This window comes from Pseudophryne corroboree, chromosome 9 (genome assembly GCF_028390025.1).
Source record: "Pseudophryne corroboree isolate aPseCor3 chromosome 9, aPseCor3.hap2, whole genome shotgun sequence".
Lineage (NCBI taxonomy): Eukaryota > Metazoa > Chordata > Amphibia > Anura > Myobatrachidae > Pseudophryne > Pseudophryne corroboree.
In genome coordinates, this window is record NC_086452.1 from 391889250 (window position 1) to 391909058 (window position 19809).

General features: G+C 42.3%; 1 protein-coding gene across 13 annotated transcripts in view; it reads right to left on the reverse strand.

Moving 5' to 3' along the window:
* ERC2 (ELKS/RAB6-interacting/CAST family member 2) overlaps nucleotides 1-19809 on the reverse strand; it is a 2157515-nt gene that overhangs the window by 869290 nt on the left and 1268416 nt on the right. Inside the window, exon 16 of one of the 13 annotated variants that reach the window (XM_063940843.1) lies at nucleotides 7042-7259. The exons of 11 other annotated variants lie outside the window; for them this stretch is intronic. In XM_063940843.1, coding sequence (XP_063796913.1) covers nucleotides 7244-7259 — 16 coding nt within the window. In that variant the 3' untranslated portion in view covers nucleotides 7042-7243. Of the gene's footprint in view, nucleotides 1-7041; nucleotides 7260-9533; nucleotides 9734-19809 lie in introns of those variants that run through there. One more of the 13 variants, XM_063940842.1, reaches the window with a different exon arrangement.

The window sequence follows — 19809 nt, forward strand, 5'->3', positions numbered from 1 at the left end:
GTGCCGTCCATGACTGAGGTTGTGGGAGGGACTGGGAGTTCTTTTCCTCTGCAGTGCTACTGAAAAGTCAGTCTCCTGTGAGGGGCTAAGGCAACTAATGTGTGTTTTATAGTTATTTTTCCTTTAGGGAGCAATTGTGTTTTAGTTATTTTACTGTGGGAGCCAGTGTTTTTTTTACTATTTTTTTTTTTTTTTTTACTGTGGGGGCCAGAATAGTTGTTTTTTCCCCCCCTATGGGGTCCAATGTGTTTTATTTTTATCATGTGGGGGCCACTGTTTTGTTTTTTATTTCCTGTGGGTGCCAATGTGTTTGGTTTTTCCTATTAGACACAGTTAAAAAAAATTCCAGAGGGTTCCAATGTGTGTGTGTTTTTTTCCCCTGTAGGGGGTCATTGTGTTTTTTTTTTACATTGTGTTTTTTTTTTTACAATGGGTTCATTGTGGGGGGTTTTTTTTTACTGTGGGGGTCAGTGTGTTTGTTTTTGTTTTCTGTGGAGGCCAATGTTAGTTTTCTTCCCTTATCAGGGTCAGTGTGTTTTATTTTTACCTGTGGGGGCTAATATGTGTTTTTTTTTTCCTGTGGTGGCCAGAGTTTTGTTTTTTTTGCTACCGGGGGCCAATGTGTGTTTTTTACTAATTTATCACACAGGGTGCCAGTAGACCTGGGGCCGGCCAAGCATCCGGACTTACCATAAGACGCATGTTGACTGACTGAACAGGGAGCCACATTGTCTAGAAACTGCCTGTGACTTGCAGGAATTATTTATTATTATTAACAGTTTCTTATATAACACAGCATATTCCGTTGCGATTTACAATTAGAACAACAGTAATAGAACAAAACTGGGTAAAAACAGACAGACATAGATTTAGGAAGGCCCTGCTCGCAAGCTTACAAGCTATAAAATCAAAGTTCCTGGAAAGTTTGCCCAATGTATTAAAGGGACAGTCATTTAAAAGGCAAAACCAGGTTGGTTTAATTATTCCTTCTTCAAAGCATCATAATGACTTGTCGGAAACGAGCCAATGCATGTAAGTCATTGGTTTTTACATTCACTCATTAGTCTTTTTGCCCCATGTGGCAGAGTAAAAGACTGTTATGTTTGAAATATATTTTTACTTTTTAAAATTCGTGTAGTGCCACTGTTCTTTGCTAATGTATACTTGTTGTACAAAAAAAAACTTTACTCACAGTTAATTTCATCCAGTGGGGTACTTTTACAACACTGAAGACGGACTTAACCCAACTGTACTTCAATATAGTCTGTCAAACTGTCACAAAGAGCAGGGCACTCACCAATGTATTCTGAAGAAATAATTTAATCTGTTAGACATCATCATCAATCCGAACATAAAGTGTTGACGTTTTGACCTGTTGCCGGGATCTTCATCAGACTCACAAATATAGCAATAAGTGGAATCACCTTTCCGACAAACAGCAGGATTCTATGTGCAGGTTTTCACTTGAAAATAATAATGAATACTATTTTTTGTCATCTTGACTTAAATGATTACCATGTGTAAGAATAACATGGGTCCCTCTTTTATGAGCCAGTATGGTGACCTCATACAGTGGCAGTTTAAGTAAGGAGGGGTTCATGTGCAGTCCCACTTCGGCGCATGCACTAAGTACTCCCTGGTACAATTTTCACAGTGATTTCTCTACGGCATATGTGCAGATCTTTGCGAAAATGGTGAGGACCATATTTTACCAGTGGTTTCTGGATCACTAGTGGGTAGGTAATCATAGGTTGTGTGTGTCAAGTGGGCTCTTTTGGACTCATGGGCCCACGTGCCCCGCACACCTATTATAGATACGCCCATGTCCTGTAGTGTGCAGATGTCATGGGAGTGCTAGACATGCAGTGCCCTCCCACCCCATATACAGAAAACATATGAGGGGGTACGGTTCCTGATTTTCTATACAATGAATGCGGTCTACACTATCGCCATTTGCACTCTCTGTGCTTTATGAGTTAACATTTGTTGACCAGACCTATATAAAAATGCAGGGCACGCTGCATTATAACCAAGGTCAGCAAACATATTCTTATGGGGATGGTAGGACACATGCACCACCAAAAAAGTCGGTGTGTGGTGTGTTTATATACATCTGCAAGTTGCCCCTGGAATATATTTAGAATGGATGTCAAGTTGCAGAAGCCAAGCAGAAATGTGGCTTACACATGATTATTACCAGTAAACAAATGTACAAAATGTACTTTAGGACATTTTGCAATACGCAAAAGGTTAAGAATATATTGCAATGCAATTCTTTTATAAGACAACACGGAGAGGGAACACCTATGTAGACCCTTTTAGCACTTTTGTACAGGTGTGTATGACATAAAGCAGTCTTGTAATTCCAAACTGCTGATATACATTTGTCGTTCAGACCCTCCAGGTCACGTCCTGTGTAACAGCTACCGAGCCCCCTTCTTGTGTCAGCCGCTCTACCTATAAATACTGTACCACGAACCAGTTCAGTTAGCTGTTCTTGGCCCAGCAACGAACGGTGTTGTGTTATCCAAATGTTAATGGTGTCTTGCTGATTTATGTACAGACAAATACCATATATGAGCAGAGATGTCGGTGGTCACTGGCATAAAAATGGTGAGAAGCTTGTTTTTAACCCCAAAAGGTGCAGCTTTATTTGTATCCCTCATCGTAGCCAGTATATGTTTTAAAACTGACATAGAAGCAACTTTTCTCCTAATTAGGTGACAGATGTGGCCATAGGAAGTTATGACAGCCTGGACTTTAGATGTCTGGTCCATAAACAACGTATACTATAAACAGAAAGGCATGTACACAGCAAGATCCTATTTTCTTAAAGCACACACAAAACAGGAATAGTTGCGCAGTTTAGATTTCAGTTTGTTGACATATATAAATACCGAATTTGTAATAAACTTTTTTCCACAATTGTGGGGGCCAATGCAGCTGATACATCGGACTCACTAGAGCAGTGGTGGGGAACATCAGGCCCGCGGGCCGTATAAGGCCCTCAGAGCCACTTGATCCGGCCCGGCTCACCTAACCGCGGAGATGCTGGGCGCCCGCTGAGATTTTGTTACTAGCGGGCGCCCGGCTTCTTTCCCTCAGCAGCAGTCGGAGGCAGGACTAACTGGGGGCATATCTAATAGGGCATAACAAGTGACTGGGGGCATATGTATTGGGGGCATAACAACTGACTGGGGGTATATCTATGGGGGGCATAACTATTGACTGGGGGCATAGCTACTGACTTGGGGCATATCTACTGTTGCATAACTACTGGGGGCAGGCTAATTTCTACTTTGATAATATTTTTATGGCCCCCGACGGATTTTATAAATATCCAAATGGCCCTTGGTAGAAAAAGGTTCCCCACCCCTGCACTAGAGCCAGTCCATCTGAGATGCAAAAGGTTCACACTATGTATATATATAAATGCATACACACACACACACACATACAGTACATGTATATGTATATACACACACACAATACTATGCAAAAGGTACTTCACCATCATGCAATACTATCAGGGAGGCATCTGATTGGCTCCAGATTTATTCTGCATCAGGACAACGACCCTAAACATACAGCCAATGTCGTTAAGAGCTATCTTCAGAGTAAAGAAGAACAATGAGTCCTGGAAGTGATGAAAAGGCATGCACAAAGCTTTGATCTCAAAATCATGAGTCTGTATCATATTACATGAAGAGACAGAAGGATTTGAGCAAGCCTACATCCAGAGAAGATCTGTGTTTAGTTCTCCAAGATATTTGGAATAACCTCCCTGCCAAGTACCTTTAAAAACTGTCTGCACGTGTACCTCGGCTGCCCACAGCAGAGAACAAGTGGGCAGTCCGAGGGAATACGCGTTTCGCGCTGAATCGCATCATCGTACCTCCGCCTTCCCGCTCTACAGTGCCTGTTTTATCGGCACTGCATAGGGGGAATTGCGGGGGCCACAATGACTCGTTCGAGATGCCACGACCTCGGACTGCCCACCTCCCATGCCTACCACACCCACGGACGGCCCACCTCGCCACCGGCCTCACCTCTATTAGCCTACCACGCTGCCTCCTCCCGGAGGAGGATGCAGCAAGGTAGGCAACCATGTATATATGTATTTTCTTTGTGGAATAATAGGATACACAATGGAGGCAGTCAGCTTCTGGGATGGACCAGTATTCTTCAGAACATTTATTTTCTGGAAAGGGTGACCTTGCTCAGAGTATGGAGCAAAGCAAAAAAGAGTAACTTTGCCCCTTGTCAAAACAATGTTGCACTGCAGGTGGGGCAGATTTAAAATTGAGCAAATCTAAGTTACAAGTTCATAATATATACAGTAGCTATTCAGTCTTTGTGAGCTACATGCAAAAGCAGCTAGTATTTATGCTACATGCAAAAAAATATATATTTGCACCCCTTGAATTGCAACATAGTTTGCCCAGATGAAGGTTGAACTTTCATTGCTTTGTTCCTATCTCTGAATCAGCCACTAAATCCCAATGCATGCACCAGTGATGTCCTAAGTTCCTAGCGCAAGGGAAAACAAGTGATATGTCCAAAAATGTTAGAGATGTGTTTGCCCAACAAACACCAAAAGTACACAGCAAGTGACACCAGCTCTCAACATGTTTTCTCATTGTGTACCTCTGGTACCCAGCATGTGCCTGCAGTAGTCTACTTCATTTCATGTGTGCTGTTTTCAATACCAAGTTCTTCCTTTGTACAGTACTTAATAGGAACTTGCCTAGTACATGCACTGCCAGCAATTCCAAAAGAGCAGGGAAGCATGGGTCTACTATGTTATACCGGCTGTCGGGATCCGGGCGCCCAGCATACCGCCATGCTATTTATTTTCCCTCCCAAGAGAGAAAATAGTTGTCGGTATGCAGGCTGTCGGGATCCCAGCGCCGGTTTGCTGAGCACCGGGATCCCGACAGACAGCCGGCATATCAAATGCCTCTCGGGAAACATTGCTAAGTGAAAAAGACATTTTGTTTCCCCCAGCACCCTGAATGATACCAGTAACCAGATTTAAATCCTACAAAATATTAGAATTCAGATCATGGTTACATATATTTGCGCAAATGTATGACTAAGCCCCCAAGCCTCGATAAGGCCTCTCTGAATATTGGGGGTCCCTATTGCTATATCTAGGTGCAGGGTATGGCACCCCAAAAATCAGCATAAGCCAGAAAGCCTAGGGCAGCACACCAGTGAAAAAATTATAGTGTTAATAGATTAGTGTTAGGAAGCCGAAGCTTTATACAGAAAGTGATACAAAAATAATGAGATGCAATTAAAAAATAGTGTTAATAAAGAAATGAGTAAGTGATAAGTGTTAATAGAATGTAAAGGTATGCCACACTAGAGCCATCCAGCCTGGCCAATCCAGGGGCACCACATCCCACACCTCCATTACCCCAATCTGGGTCTATGATTAACCAGCAAAGAGCCACATGATAATGGCTCCTTACTTGCATTACTAAGAGCTACCCACCTTGGAGCAACCCCATAGTGCTCCATATGGCATACCAGTGCTAACATTGCTAAGTGCCCACTTAATGGAGGAACCTTCTGGCTTGGCATAACTGGCATGGCTTAGGGATAGCCATCGATAATCAATGGTTTTCCCATCGATGGAAGAGGCAGCATTTTTTTTTTCTCTACCATCGATAGCATGGTGAGGTAGGGGTCATGGAGCGTAGCATGGCAATTCATCATGCTGTTTATTTTACTCCTTCTCTGATTGTCCTGCCATGTCTCACAGTAGCGATTTGGGGTGTCTGATGCCCATCGACGGTTCAAACCATCAATCGTTTTATTATCAATTGTTTCACCCCACTCATGTAATTAAATTAATGGCACCATCACTGATGAATTCTTCGATGGTCATCTCTTGCACAGCTGCATCCTTTAAGCTCCCAGTGTACAAAGCTGTATGGACTTGCATTCATGGATGCCATAAGGATGGGACTTACAGGGTGTATAAACCCTCTAACATCCTGCTGCAGCACATCAATTTTCAAAATGGGATGTGGCCACAGCGCTATATACTTGCCCCATACCCCCTAGTAACTGTACCTGTCATATCTCTTGGTGGCCCGAGGGCAGGCCAATTTTCAAAATGGGATGTGGCCACAGCACTATATACTTGCCCCATACCCGCTAGTAACTGTACCTGTCATATCTCTTGGTGGCCCCTGAGGGCAGGCCAGAGGTCACAGCGGAACTATGATGCATATGGCCTGTAGATACATCATACAGGCCGCAGATCTTCTCCTGTTGCTAGGCTGTATCTTTTCAGCCACCATGCATCCATAATTTGTCTAGTCCTGTCTTAGGGAATCGATATGCTGCATTCTCAATAATATTTGTTAAGTTTACATGGTAAATACCCCCACACTCCAGTGTCATATCTATAACAGTTGCAAGATGTGCTGTGCACACAGGCCCGTGGGTCAATATGGGCCCACACTGCACAACATTCACCTATTATTGCATTTACTTACCTTCCCTATGCACCTTCCCGCCATCCTCCTGCGTTACTATTACAGCGATATCTTCTGATATTTGTTGTCAGTGCCATATTTCGAAAGTAGATGCCAGAAACATGGAACCGGCACTCTATTTCTGATGATGGAGCCGGGATAGAGTGCATGCGCTGGAGACTCTGAAACAGTGCCTGGCACCATTATTTAAAAAAAAATTCAGGTTGGAGGGGGCCCACAGACATCTGCATATGGCCCCCATCCAGGCTTAAAGATCTCCTGCCCACACTAGGTAAATCAAGGGAACACTCTGGAAAACATACATGACAACTGGTAAAAAAAGAAAAACTGGTGATGCCCAATCAGATTACAGAATGTGACTGGTTGCTAAAGAGAATGTCACCGTTTTCTTTGCACCAGTCTTAATAAATAGCTCCCTTTGTTTTTGTCAGAAGTTTATTATTTTTTCCTTTTATTTATATTGTGTCAACATGTTCCACAGCTGCTGATGCTCAATCAATAATATAAAAATACTGAAACTTGCAATCAGCAGACTCAACAGTAAATATTATTCCATGAAAGTAGCATACTTAGCCCAGAATATTCTAATAATGTAATACCTCAAGAGCCTAGACGCTGTGTAAAGAATATTGCAAAATGAAGGAAAACATGGATCTCAGTAATTGCAATTTTACAGTAAGCCTCTTCCTTCCTTCCTTTCATCCCTCTTTAAATTATGATTCTCTGGCTCCTCACTTTACAGCAGAACTTTTGAAGAAAAAAAAAATATATACTGTAGATATTCTGGTTTTGTCAAAGCCTAAAACATCTGGCAGAGTCATAATAGGTCTGTTGGCTGAATCTACCACCATGGAAATTTGCAAAGGATCAGCTGTGCCCCTGTGTCACATGGGCTCTTGGGAACCAGCTGCACTTAACAAGGGAATTATTCAGCTGGCAGACAAACAGGGCAACATCAGACACAGATCACTTATAGCAACCCACGTCCTCTTAGCACAGCTCTGGGCTAAGTATAACCTGGTTAACAAGACGAGAGAAACTCCAGGATCTAAAAAACGTAACTTACTAGGAGAAAATCACACATTCAAGTAAAACTAAACTCCAAAATGATGCTTAGATTAAAACTCCATGGCCCTCATTCCGAGTTGATCGCTCGCTAGCTGCTTTTAGCAGCAGTGCAAACGCTAAGCCGCCGCCCTCTGGGAGTGTATCTTAGCTTAGAAGAAGTGCGAACGAAAGGTTAGCAGTTCTGCTACTAAAAAATTTCATGCAGTTTCAGAGTGGCTTGATACTTTCTCCTAGCTTGCGATGACTGCAATCTGTTTAGTTCCTGGTTTGACGTTATAAACACGCCCTGCGTTTGGCCAGCCACTCCCCCGTTTCTCCAGCCACTCCTGCGTTTTAACCTGGCACGCCTGCATTTTTTTAGCACACTCCCCGAAAACACTGAGTTGCCGCCCAGAAACACCCACTTCCTGTCAATCACACAACGAACACTCGAGCGACTGAAAAGCGTCGCTCGAGCTTGTGTAAAACTACAAAGTTTTGTGTGAAAGTACTTAGCGCATGCGCGCTGCGTACCATGCGCATGCGCAGAAATGCCGTTTTCTCACCTGATCGCTGGGCTGCAAAAATCGGCAGCGAGCGATCAACTCGGAATGAGGGCCATTGTCCATGGTATTTAGTTTTATGTCTGAAAGTGAAAAACAAAAACAAAATAATGCATACAAACATATTACTAAACCTTAGCAACAATTACTGTTGTTTATTATTGTCCAGGGCTGTATACCTGGAAAATACAGATGTGCCCTCCTACACTGGGCATCTTTGCGTCATATGGCTTGAAACGCCCGGTGCAATTGAGACGCTGCGGAAGAGTAGAATACTGTGTTTTCCGTCTTAGAACGTGGAAGACAAAGCATAAAGCTGCTTACAGTGTACTCGAGTGTGGATCAATGGATTGCCAATGTTATGGTCGACAGTCATTAGGTCGACACCAAATGGTCAACATGCATTAAGTCGACAGGTACAAAAGATCGACAGGGTCAAAAGGTTGACATGACAACGGCCTACACACATTTTGTGGGCCATATCTTATATATTCCATGTTCTGTGACCATCATCAGTACAAACGTGTACCCTCGTGGGCTCACTTTGCTCGGCATGCTTCAGGTGGGGTTACTATTCCCAATAGTGTACACGTGGATAGTAAATCAAGCAAGTGTTGAGAAAACATGTGAAAACCCCCCGAAACATGGGTCGACCATTTATGTGTCGACCATTTTCATGTCAACCTTTTTGTACTGGTCAACCTAATGCATGATGACCAACTGACTGTCAACCAATACACTGTCGATCTATCATTCGAATACCAGTGTACTCACAACACTTGCAACTTAAAATTGGATCCCACACACACCTTAAGCACGGCTGACCAAAAAGGGTGTGTGGAAACATAGGAAGTAGGTGTGGCCTTCCAACAGCCCCCTCCCCCCTCCCTCCCAGTTTTCATCACTCTGGAGGCTATCAGTGTACACTAGCAATGCAGTCCGTCACTCCCAGTTGTTCTATTATGCAAATATGATGCCCATTTTGAGGGGGGGGGGGGGGAAGATGCTCGGAACGGGCAAGTCACATGACACCCGGTGCGCCGAGCGGGACTATGTGGCATGATTAAGAAAAAGGACACATCTGAACGGAATCTGACCTAAAACAAAAAGAGTACAAGCAAGGCAAAATGGAACAGAAACAAAGACATATAAATTAAATAAAAACCCGAACGTAAACCATAATAAGTTACTCGGAATAGGCAAGAACAGAAATCAAAGTATAGTAAATGCACACATTATGTCACTGTGAAATGATAGGCTGCATTGGATGTTAACTTGGTCACTGCCCACAGAGTGAATTATTCAGATGAGCGGAGTTAATAGGTACACTGACAGAATACGTAATGTAAATTTATATCATTAGTGAATGTTAAGTATTAACTGTTGACGCTTTGTACTTACATGTTTTTTTATGGGACCATTTTTGTCACTGAGCTAAGCATGTGTTTTCTAGTCATCCTAAGCCTCAATGGATGCAATAAAGGGTGTTGATATCTGCATGTAGGTGGTGCAGATTATGCCCCCAGCATTTTCACACACATTTATTGTGTTCCATTTGTGGAATTTGGCAGTCTGAACATTCCTCGCTCAGGTGGGATTACAACATGGCATCTATACAAAAGACAACATAAAATTTTATGGTGTCAGCTGAGGTGTAAACAACAATTTAGGTGACAGTGAGCATTTATCAGCCCCACGCCATCATTAAGTGGCTCAGACAATTTGCCAGGTAAACAGGCCCTCACGCTGTTCCCTGTCTGTTCTCAGACACATGCATTTACTGCAGGCCACCATTTTGCTCCAGTTAAACAGTCACAGTTATATAATGTAGGGAACTTCTGTTCTACAGAACAAAGCATGGGTTTAATATCCTTGTAATGTTTATGGTGTTTGCAAGTAAGTGTGAAAAATGCGAGTTGGGGACTTGGTGAACAGTGCACTGGGTACTGGATGTCTGGGCAGACCTCCAAACTCTCTGAAGAAGATATTAGATCTCTAACTACTTTGCACGGAAGTCTCTGTTGTAGTAACATCCTGCTGTTTTGTTTGCATTTAACCAGGAATAGGAGTCTCCAATCGCAGCAGGAATTACTCTTATATCTGGACATACTGAGATCTTCTACAGGCTATTTCATTTTTAGGAACATCACTTAAAGGTTCATCTGCAGAAATATTGCTTTAATTTCATTAGGAAAGAATAAGGATCGGGGATTGCAAACAAAAGAAAAAAAGGGGCCTTCTACATGCAAAATTATATTGTTATACTTCGTGATCAAATGGTAACAAAAAAACAGAACTAGTTTTAATCACAACAAAAAAACGAGTTAAGAAAACAATAAAAGCAGATCTTTTTGAATGCATAATTTATAAAGTTGCACATCTACACATTTTTCCAAAGTCTATAGTATGGTAGTGAGTCTTCAGAAGCTGAATACTGAACAGGAGAGGTGAAATGACAGAAGCTTTAAAATACTGTAAAAGTATTATTAGTGCTTAAGAAGACTGTCACTTAAAATGAAAATGGTTTTTAGAATGAAGGCTTTGACCCAGGAGGATTTAGCAAAAACTGTGAAAATCCCTGGTTCAGTCTACCCCCACCCCACAACAGCTGTGGTGGGGAGTCATACATTAAAGGAATTGATGCATGGGACAAACACATTGAAAGACATAGGACAAAAAAATGAATGAAAATCAAAACAAACACTAAACACATACCAGATCGGAGGAAACAGTAGTAGAATGGACACATTTTGTGTAATAATACGTGTGCTTTACTACTGGTATAAGTGTAATTTGCTTAAACTAATTCTATTGTTTCCATATATAGGAACTTCTATTTTTATATTGTTTGATCAACAAAACAAATTAATTAAAAAAATATTTGCACATAGGAATCAAATGATGTCAAATAAATCTAAATAAATTTAAATAGGAAACATCAAGCTATATGTCAATGAACAAAAACAAGTATCACGTAAAATCAATGCATACAGAATAGAAAATTCCATTTCAAAAGTAAGGAAAACTAAATTTAGCACTCAAGCTGAATTGTATATTTTTTTTTTTTACTATTAAAGTCCAGCACTTTCTAACTTTTAAAACAACACTTTTATAACATGCATTGACTGTCAATCAAGTAAAATGTTTACATTAACTTCTTAGAATTTATTTGCTATTTAAGACTAGTTATACTTTTAACTGTACATAAGATCACTAAGCCCTTTTCCACTTTTATAGAACAAACCCCTTTAAAGCACATCTAAATCCTACCTAGAATAGGGCATGCCTTACTACACAAGAGTAATCTATATATGCTGAATTCCAGTTTTTCCAGTTTACACTCAGGTGTTTTAATAGTTTTAATTTCTACAGTGAAATTATTATTACTAGAACCAATTACGTTACCAAAACATCAGCACCTCATTACATGTTTCCCACTATGGGAGGTTCAAAACACATTAATCGCCATGGTGACGCGCCTTACTGAATTGCCTCTTCTGTCAGCTTCAGAATCCCTTTTTATACTAATGAGGCTATTCAGATATACTTATCCCTGATTATCAGACCTAGCTACTGTTCATTAAGGGCAACCACTTCCTCTACATATTGAAACAATAAAAGAAAAACAAAATCAACTAAAGATAAAATACACAAAATAGATTTATATATTTAAAATAAACTCTTTTGATTACAATATTTGCACCTTATTTATTGTAGGTAGATACGTAAAGGTTGCAATTCAATTGAATGTGATATTGAATAACGCTGGACTAAGCAACTGAGTTGGTCAAGCTGTAAACCCGCGACTAGAGGATTTCTGCTCTCACCCTAGTGAAATACAAGCGGAAAACTGAATAAATGGTTCAGCAATGCTAGTTGCGGGCTTAGCACGTGTGCTAAAAGCACAGCTTACCCTGACTAAACACTGGGCATTAAACACGGTAATCTGCATCTCCTTGACTTGAAAGCCTGGCGCGATGCAGACAGTTGAATAGCTCCGGGCAATCAATTGCGGCGCCATTCAACACTGAAATCAATTTAACTGCCCCCAAAGTAACCCCAAAACTGAAATGTTCAGAAATTATGCATTAAAGCAGAGCTTCCCAAACTCCACCATTACAGACCAGGTTTTAAAATATACATTCTTGAATGCAGATGATTAAATCAAATTACAGAGGAACTAATTAAGTCACCTGTGCTCAAGCATGGATAGCCTGATAAAGCTAAATATTTATCTTATATAATACCCTTTATGAGGTCTGAGAACACTGTACGCTATCTACGTATGAAGTACCGTAAGGGTACGCTCGTTGCGTAACAATCGCTTAGCCGTGGTCGAGACGCTCAAGCGTCACGTTCGCTCACGGCCAAGAGATCACAGGCAGGCACGCTATTGGCTGCTGACTAACGTAATGATTCGCTATAGCGTAGCGGACGCTCGGAACCACGAGGAGATCACCAGCGGCGCTGACGCTAACAATGTTAAACCTTTATATCTAAACCATAAACAATGAAATATGCTGTAAAACCTTAGTGTAGAGATAGGGTGTAGATGCAACCTAGTGTAACCTTATTACCTTTAAAGCTGTTCTAGCGTCACCGACGCTCTGAGAATACTTAACACTATAAGAAATACACAGATACCGTGCTCAGGGTCCAACGCCTAATATATATATTATGAATGATATACTTGCAAAAGAATTAATACAAATACAAATCATACACTACAATATAACATAGACTACCTAACCAGCTAACTACACAGGAAATATAATACAATTACTATTTAAAGGAAAATAAGAGAGAAAGAGGAGAAGGGAGAGAGAGAGAGAGAAATTGGCCCACAATAACAAGAAGATCAATATAGCTGCGGAGAAACACTTACGCTCAAGGGGAAACGATCGCATGCGCCTCGATATCCAGCTCCCGATTATCAGCAATGAGAACCGTTGAAGAGAGTGAACTGGATATGGTCGGCCTGCCTATTTATGCCCCACACACAATGCAATTCAATGGTCCCTACAATCTCATTGTTCATTGGACACAGGAATTCGGCTTCGCATTATAACAAAAGGTCATAGGTTGATTCATACAGGTGGGCTGTGACTGCTTCCAACTGTTCAGGTGGGTGGGACACTGAGTTTCCCGCCGCATGACTAAATAAGAACAAATAATAGTAAATGGACATAAACTTCTTATGTCCATAACTATTCGCACGAGCGATTAATCCGCTCCAAACCAACACCGGAATATTGCTATTTAAATACTCTTCCGATGGGTACCAAACACCACTGTATGACCCCTGTTAGACCCTTCGTACAATACAAAGAGGGATCTCTCTGTTCAGGAACATGCTATGTTAACTAAACTTTCAGAATCTATCAAAGGGACCATGATCTACAAAATACATTATATAGTGAAAATATGTAACGATTGAGTCGCACGCTACGATCACATAAACTCTACCGTAAATACGCATACCGTGCGCCTGCGGGTGCCCGCGACTGTGAGTATGCGCACGTACGGGAGAGCGCACGCATGCGCAGCACGGACCTGTGTGAGGTGCAAATATGGTAGTGTGCATAGAGATATTTTTCTGACTTTGACAGTCCACCCTTTGGCAGTCAACAATAACTGCCACCTTCTAAAACATTTCAAAAAGAGAAAAATATATGTCAGGGGTTAATACATTTACATGGTTGGGTAGGGGAGGAGAGGAGAAGGTAGGAAAAGGGTATGACCTAGTGAGATAGCAGAAGCATGTGTGTATGAATCCGTGTTTGGGGGTCATATATCATCATGCCGTACGTGTTTTAAATCAAGCTTCGAGGTATTGCGAAGTATACATTTGAATTCCTTCTTATCCCGTGGTACGGGTCTGTGGATGGGCTGTCAAACTTTACCGAGCTCTTTTCGGCTGTGGTTGTAACAAAATGGGGAGCACATTTTAGTTGATGATACATGAATGGGGGAATATGTGATTGCTGATATCTGTGCTGGTATTCTCTATCGACTATGTGTGTAATTACCTGAAGGTTGTAGAGATGAAGAAAAGACATAATTACGGTAAATGCGGTGGTATTCTATGTCAGGTAAATGTACATTAGTCGATTGAGGTCTTGTTTGGTGTCTGTTGAATGCAGTCTTCTTTGTGCTTTTGCCCATAAGGTGCGAGCAAAAGCTGTCAATGTCCATAGATTTACAAAAGTGTTGGGCTAGCGTAATTTAAAAATTTCTAGGGAAACTGGGGATCCATGGCATAGTTCATCAAAAATCTGTGTATCAGGTTGTCAAAACTTCTTCTTTAATCCCTCTGTTGTCTGTATATCGGCTCATCAAATTCCTCGTCCAAGTGGGTCTTTTTACCTTGGAGGAAACGGAAAAACAGGTGAAAGAAACGGACCGTAGAAATCGCATTTTCATCACATCATTGTTTCTACATTTGGGTCATAAATCAAGTCCATTGGAATTACAGTTTCCTCACTCCTTAAACTCATTACCTTAGTACGACGATTGCACCTCATTAAAGCCTGACCGCATCTAAATATCAAACCAATCGTTATGATGGCACCTAAGATACATAGGAGAAACTTCCCAACATCCATTATGACTCCTTGAGCCCAGTCTCCTAAACCAGAGAACCAATTTCGCGGGTTCAACCATGACACCCAACCAGTCAGCTCATTACCTACAGCAGCAAGAGTGAGATTGTGTCTCCTGCGAAATTCCCACTTCAGTTGGAGAATATCGTCCATCTTTTGGTCTATGACCTCGACCGGGTCCTCGGTGCTATTCGTAATATATGTGCAACATTTCACGCCGTATTGTGTTGCCAGTGTGACACAATATCCGCCTGTCACTGCTGTGAGGTAATTAAGAACCATTCTATGCTGTACCAGTTCTGTTTTGTAAGCCTGAAGTTCTCTTCCAGTATACCTAAACGTGTCATCATACATTTCAGTGATATTATCTAACAAATTGGCGAGCGCAGATATGTATTTATAATTCAACACTCCTCTAGCGGTGCGAGTGATGTCTAACGCGATTAGAAACTGAATCCCGGTGGATTCATGGATCATGTCAGAGGCCGGATGCTCTGTTCTTTCTATCAGGTGCCGTTTAACTACGTGCTCGTAATGGGTGTGAGTATAAGGAGTTTGGGCAACACGGTGTATGTCTTTCATTTTGTCATGTGATACAGTCATTACTTCAGGCAGTACTTTTCCAATATAACACAATCCTTCAGAGTTTGGGGCAAGCCACTTATACGCCTTTCTCCCGCATATGAAATATGCATCATCGGGGAGAACATATGGGACGGAGTAGGACATAACCATATTACACACCTTCCATGTGAAATCTCCTAACCCTAATTCTTCCATCTGCTTAGTACACGTATCAGGTTGTACGATATGTGCACAGTATCCTGGTGATACCTCTCCAACTCTCGTAATCCTATTTCCTAAGGTATACCTATACCGGAAAGATTTTCCTCTACTGGCTATGTGGCGTATAAGCTCTGTATCTGTAGGCATTCTATCTGCTCTATGTGAAAAGGTCATGGTTTGATTACTCCATGACACTTCCCAATTTCCCGGCTTTCGGGGATTGGAGATGTTAAAACATAATAGGGACCTATCCACATGGTATTGGTGGAGCTTCAAACTAGGAGGGCTGGAGATATTAAACCTCCTGTCCACCGGTCTCCCACCACTTAACTCAAGTACCTCCCCTAACGTTAAAGGAAATGGTACTAGCCCTGATTTGCTATGACCTTGAGGTACTTGAGAGCATACCCAACAATCTGTTTTATTTAACACACTACCCACTAAGGAGTGATAGTCACTCAATGGATGCCGGTCCATATGGATATTAAAACTGGATTGGCATTTCTTTATGCACCCATCCTCAATGACAAATGTTACAGAGCCGACAGATACAGTTTTCTTCAGCTAACAATCCTTCACAATTCCTTCTATGGTCAATGCTATCGGATCGTTTTCTGATACTCGCCTTTGCTTGTTGATTATGTTGTTCTTGGAAAACTACGCCTCCATCTCTGTCATCAGAACCCATTCCAGAACCTCTCTCGACCTCCATGGTACTCTCGCCGGAACAGACTGCTCTGGTCAACATCATGGTCAACAGGAAAATCTGGATCACAGTCTCTTGGGGCAAGTCCATCTTGTAGGAGGAAACGGAGAAGAATGAGAAGGGGGAAAAAAAATAATTTGAGGGAGAGGGGATGGGAAGTTGGAGAAAAACAATAAAAGGGAACAGGGGATCGACAACTGCTTTTGGTCTTGTGATTTTCAATGCTCAGGTGCCGCCTCAATCTTCCTGGAACAGACACTCCAGTGATACAACCTCTACCGTCTGTTCCTTATCACGGGACCTCTCTGGATCAGCAACCTTTTTACAGTGGGACGAATGAACCCAAGTCTCTCTCTCAGCAACCTTCAATGCTGTAGTGCTAGTCAATAAGACCTGGTATGGTCCTTCCCATCTGTCAATAAGGCAACCTGAGCGTAGAAAATTCCGTATCATTACATAATCCCCAGGTTCAATGTCATGACAATTACTATCTGGTAAATCAGGAATCACTAACTACAGATTATCATTTTGATTCCTTAACTGTTTACTCATGTTAATCAAGTATTTTACAGTCACTTCATTGTTACACTTCAAATCATCCTGAGGGTTAATCATAACATGCTGTTGTCGACCAAACAAGATTTCAAAGGGAGACAGATTAAGAGGGGACCTGGGAGTGGTTCTGATGCTGTACAGTACAATGGGTAAAGCTTCTGGCCATGTCAATCCTGTCTCTGCCATCACTTTACTCAGTTTATTTTTAATAGTGCTGTTCACTCTTTCCACTTTCGCACTCGCCTGTGGACGGTATGGAGTGTGCAGCTTGCTATCAATTCCCATCAATGTACACATTCCTTGAAAGACATCACCTGTAAAATGGGTACCCCTATCACTTTCGATAATTCTAGGGATACCATATCTACATACAAATTCCTGCACAATTTTCTTAGCAGTAAACATAGCGGTATTTGTGGCCGCTGGAAATGCTTCGACCCAATTTGAGAAAACATCTATACAAACAAGTACATATTTCAAATTTCGACAAGGGGGTAATTGAATAAAGTCAATCTGTATTACCTGGAAAGGGCCGCCGGCAGGTGGGATATGAGATGGTTCTGTAGGTATTGCCTTTCCGATGTTCTTTCTCAGACAGGTAAGGCATGACATTGCCCTTTTACTCGCATGAGAAGAAAATCCTGGGGCACACCAATATGCTCTTACCAACTTGCACATCCCTTCCTTGCCCAGATGAGTCAGCCCGTAAGCTGCCTCAGCTAAGCATGGAAGGTATGCTTTGGGGGCCACTGGTTTACCGTGTCCATCCGTCCAGAGTCCTGAGGACTCCTGACCATATCCCTTTGCCTTCCAGACTGCCTTTTCCTGTGTGGAACACAAATTTTGCATCTCACACAACTTCTGTGTGTTGATGGTATTAAATACCATCAGTTGTGTGGTGTCTGTCTGTCTGGGGGTAGCAGCTGCTAATTTAGCAGCTTCGTCTGCTCGGCTGTTACCAAGTGATACTGGGTCTTGGCTATATGTATGTGCTTTACATTTGATAACAGCCACTCTGTCGGGTTCCTGTATCGCTGTTAGAAGCCTTTTTATGTGAGCTGCATGCGCTACCGGTGTACCAGCTGCCGTCATGAAATTTCTGAGGCGCCATAGGGCTCCGAAATCATGGACTACCCCGAATGCGTATCTAGAGTCGGTGTAGATATTGGCTGATTTGCCCTTAGCCAATTCACATGCTCTGGTTAGGGCGACCAGTTCAGCAACCTGGGCTGAGTGAGGTGGGCCTAGCGGTTCCGCTTCTATGGTGCCTTGGTCATCTACGACTGCGTATCCAGTACACAAGTCTCCCGAGTCTGACTGTCTATGACAACTACCGTCCGTGTAGAACGTAAGTTCTACATCTTCCAGTGGGTTGTCACTGATGTCAGGCCTTGCGGTAAAATTTTGGGTCAAATATTCCATACAATCATGAGTGTCTTCCTTTGTGTTAAATTCTCCTTCCCCACCACTCTCATCCTCCACCCTTTGTGCCTGTCCAGGCACACCTGGGAGATATGTTGCAGGATTTAATGCACTGCATCTCCTTATGGTGATGTTTACGGGGGCCATTAGTGCCAATTCCCATCTTGTAAACCGCGCTGATGAGACGTGTCTGGTTTGTGCAGAATTTAACAAGGCTGACACTGCATGTGGTGTATGAATTGTGAGGTTGTGACCTAGCACGACGTCTTCGCTTTTCGTTACTAGCAATGCTATCGCAGCAACGCTTCGCAAGCATGTGGGGAGGGATCGCGCTACCGTATCTAGCTGAGCGCTGTAATATGCTACCGGCCTGCTGGCATCACCGTGCTTTTGGGTTAGTACGCCTGCCGCGCAACCAGCACTTTCTGTTCCGTATAGTTCAAAGGGTTTCCCATATTCAGGCATACCTAATGCTGGTGCCTGCGTTAGGCACTGTTTAAGTCTCTCAAATGCTGTCTCAGACTCGTCTGTATGCGAAATCCGATCAGGTTTGTTTGAGGAGACCATCTCCTGCAAGGGTAACGCTAGGATGGAAAACCCTGGGATCCAGTTACGGCAATACCCACACATTCCTAAAAATGTTCTGATCTGTTGCTGGGTTTGTGGCAGAGTCATGTCTCTAATTGCTTGAATTCTATCAGCGGTCAGGTGTCTCAGTCCTTGTGTTAAACAGTGTCCCAAATATTTTACCTTAGTTTGGCATAATTGCAACTTGTCTTTGGAAACCTTGTGTCCTGTGTCTGAAAGATGAAACAGGAGCTGTTTCGTATCCTTCAGGGATGCTTCCAATGAATCAGAACACAGTAGTAGATCATCCACGTACTGTATTAATACTGATCCACTCACTGGTTGGAAAGACTGTAAACAATCATGCAAAGCCTGAGAAAATATACTTGGGCTATCTATGAATCCTTGTGGTAATCGAGTCCATGTGTATTGGACTCCTCTGTATGTAAATGCAAACAAATATTGACTGTCAGGGTGCAGAGGTACCGAAAAGAAAGCGGAGCAGAGGTCAATAACAGTGAAAAATTTCGCAGTGGGAGGGATTTGCATTAGGATGACAGCTGGATTTGGCACTACGGGGAACTGACTCTCAACTATTTTGTTAATCCCCCTTAGATCCTGCACTAGCCGGTAACCCCTCCCCCCACTCTTTTTAACAGGGAAGATGGGACTATTGGCAGTGCTGGACGTTCTTACCAGAATGCCCTGTTGTAGCAAGCGCTCTATTACGGGATACACTCCTAACTCCACCTCTGGCTTCAGAGGGTACTGTGGGATTTTTGGAGCTATCCTACCATCTTTTACTTGTACAACTACCGGAGCTACGTTTGCCATTAATCCAGTGTCCTGTCCATCTTTAGTCCAAAGTGACTCTGGTATCTGAGATGTCATTTCTTCTACTTGGGAGGGAGTCCTATTTGTCATAATGGTATGTGACATTAATTTTGACGGGGAGTCTAACATGTCTCGCACTTCCTGAGCGTGATTCTCAGGTATGTCCAAGAATACACCCTCAGGAGTACAATAAATGACGCACCCCATTTTACACA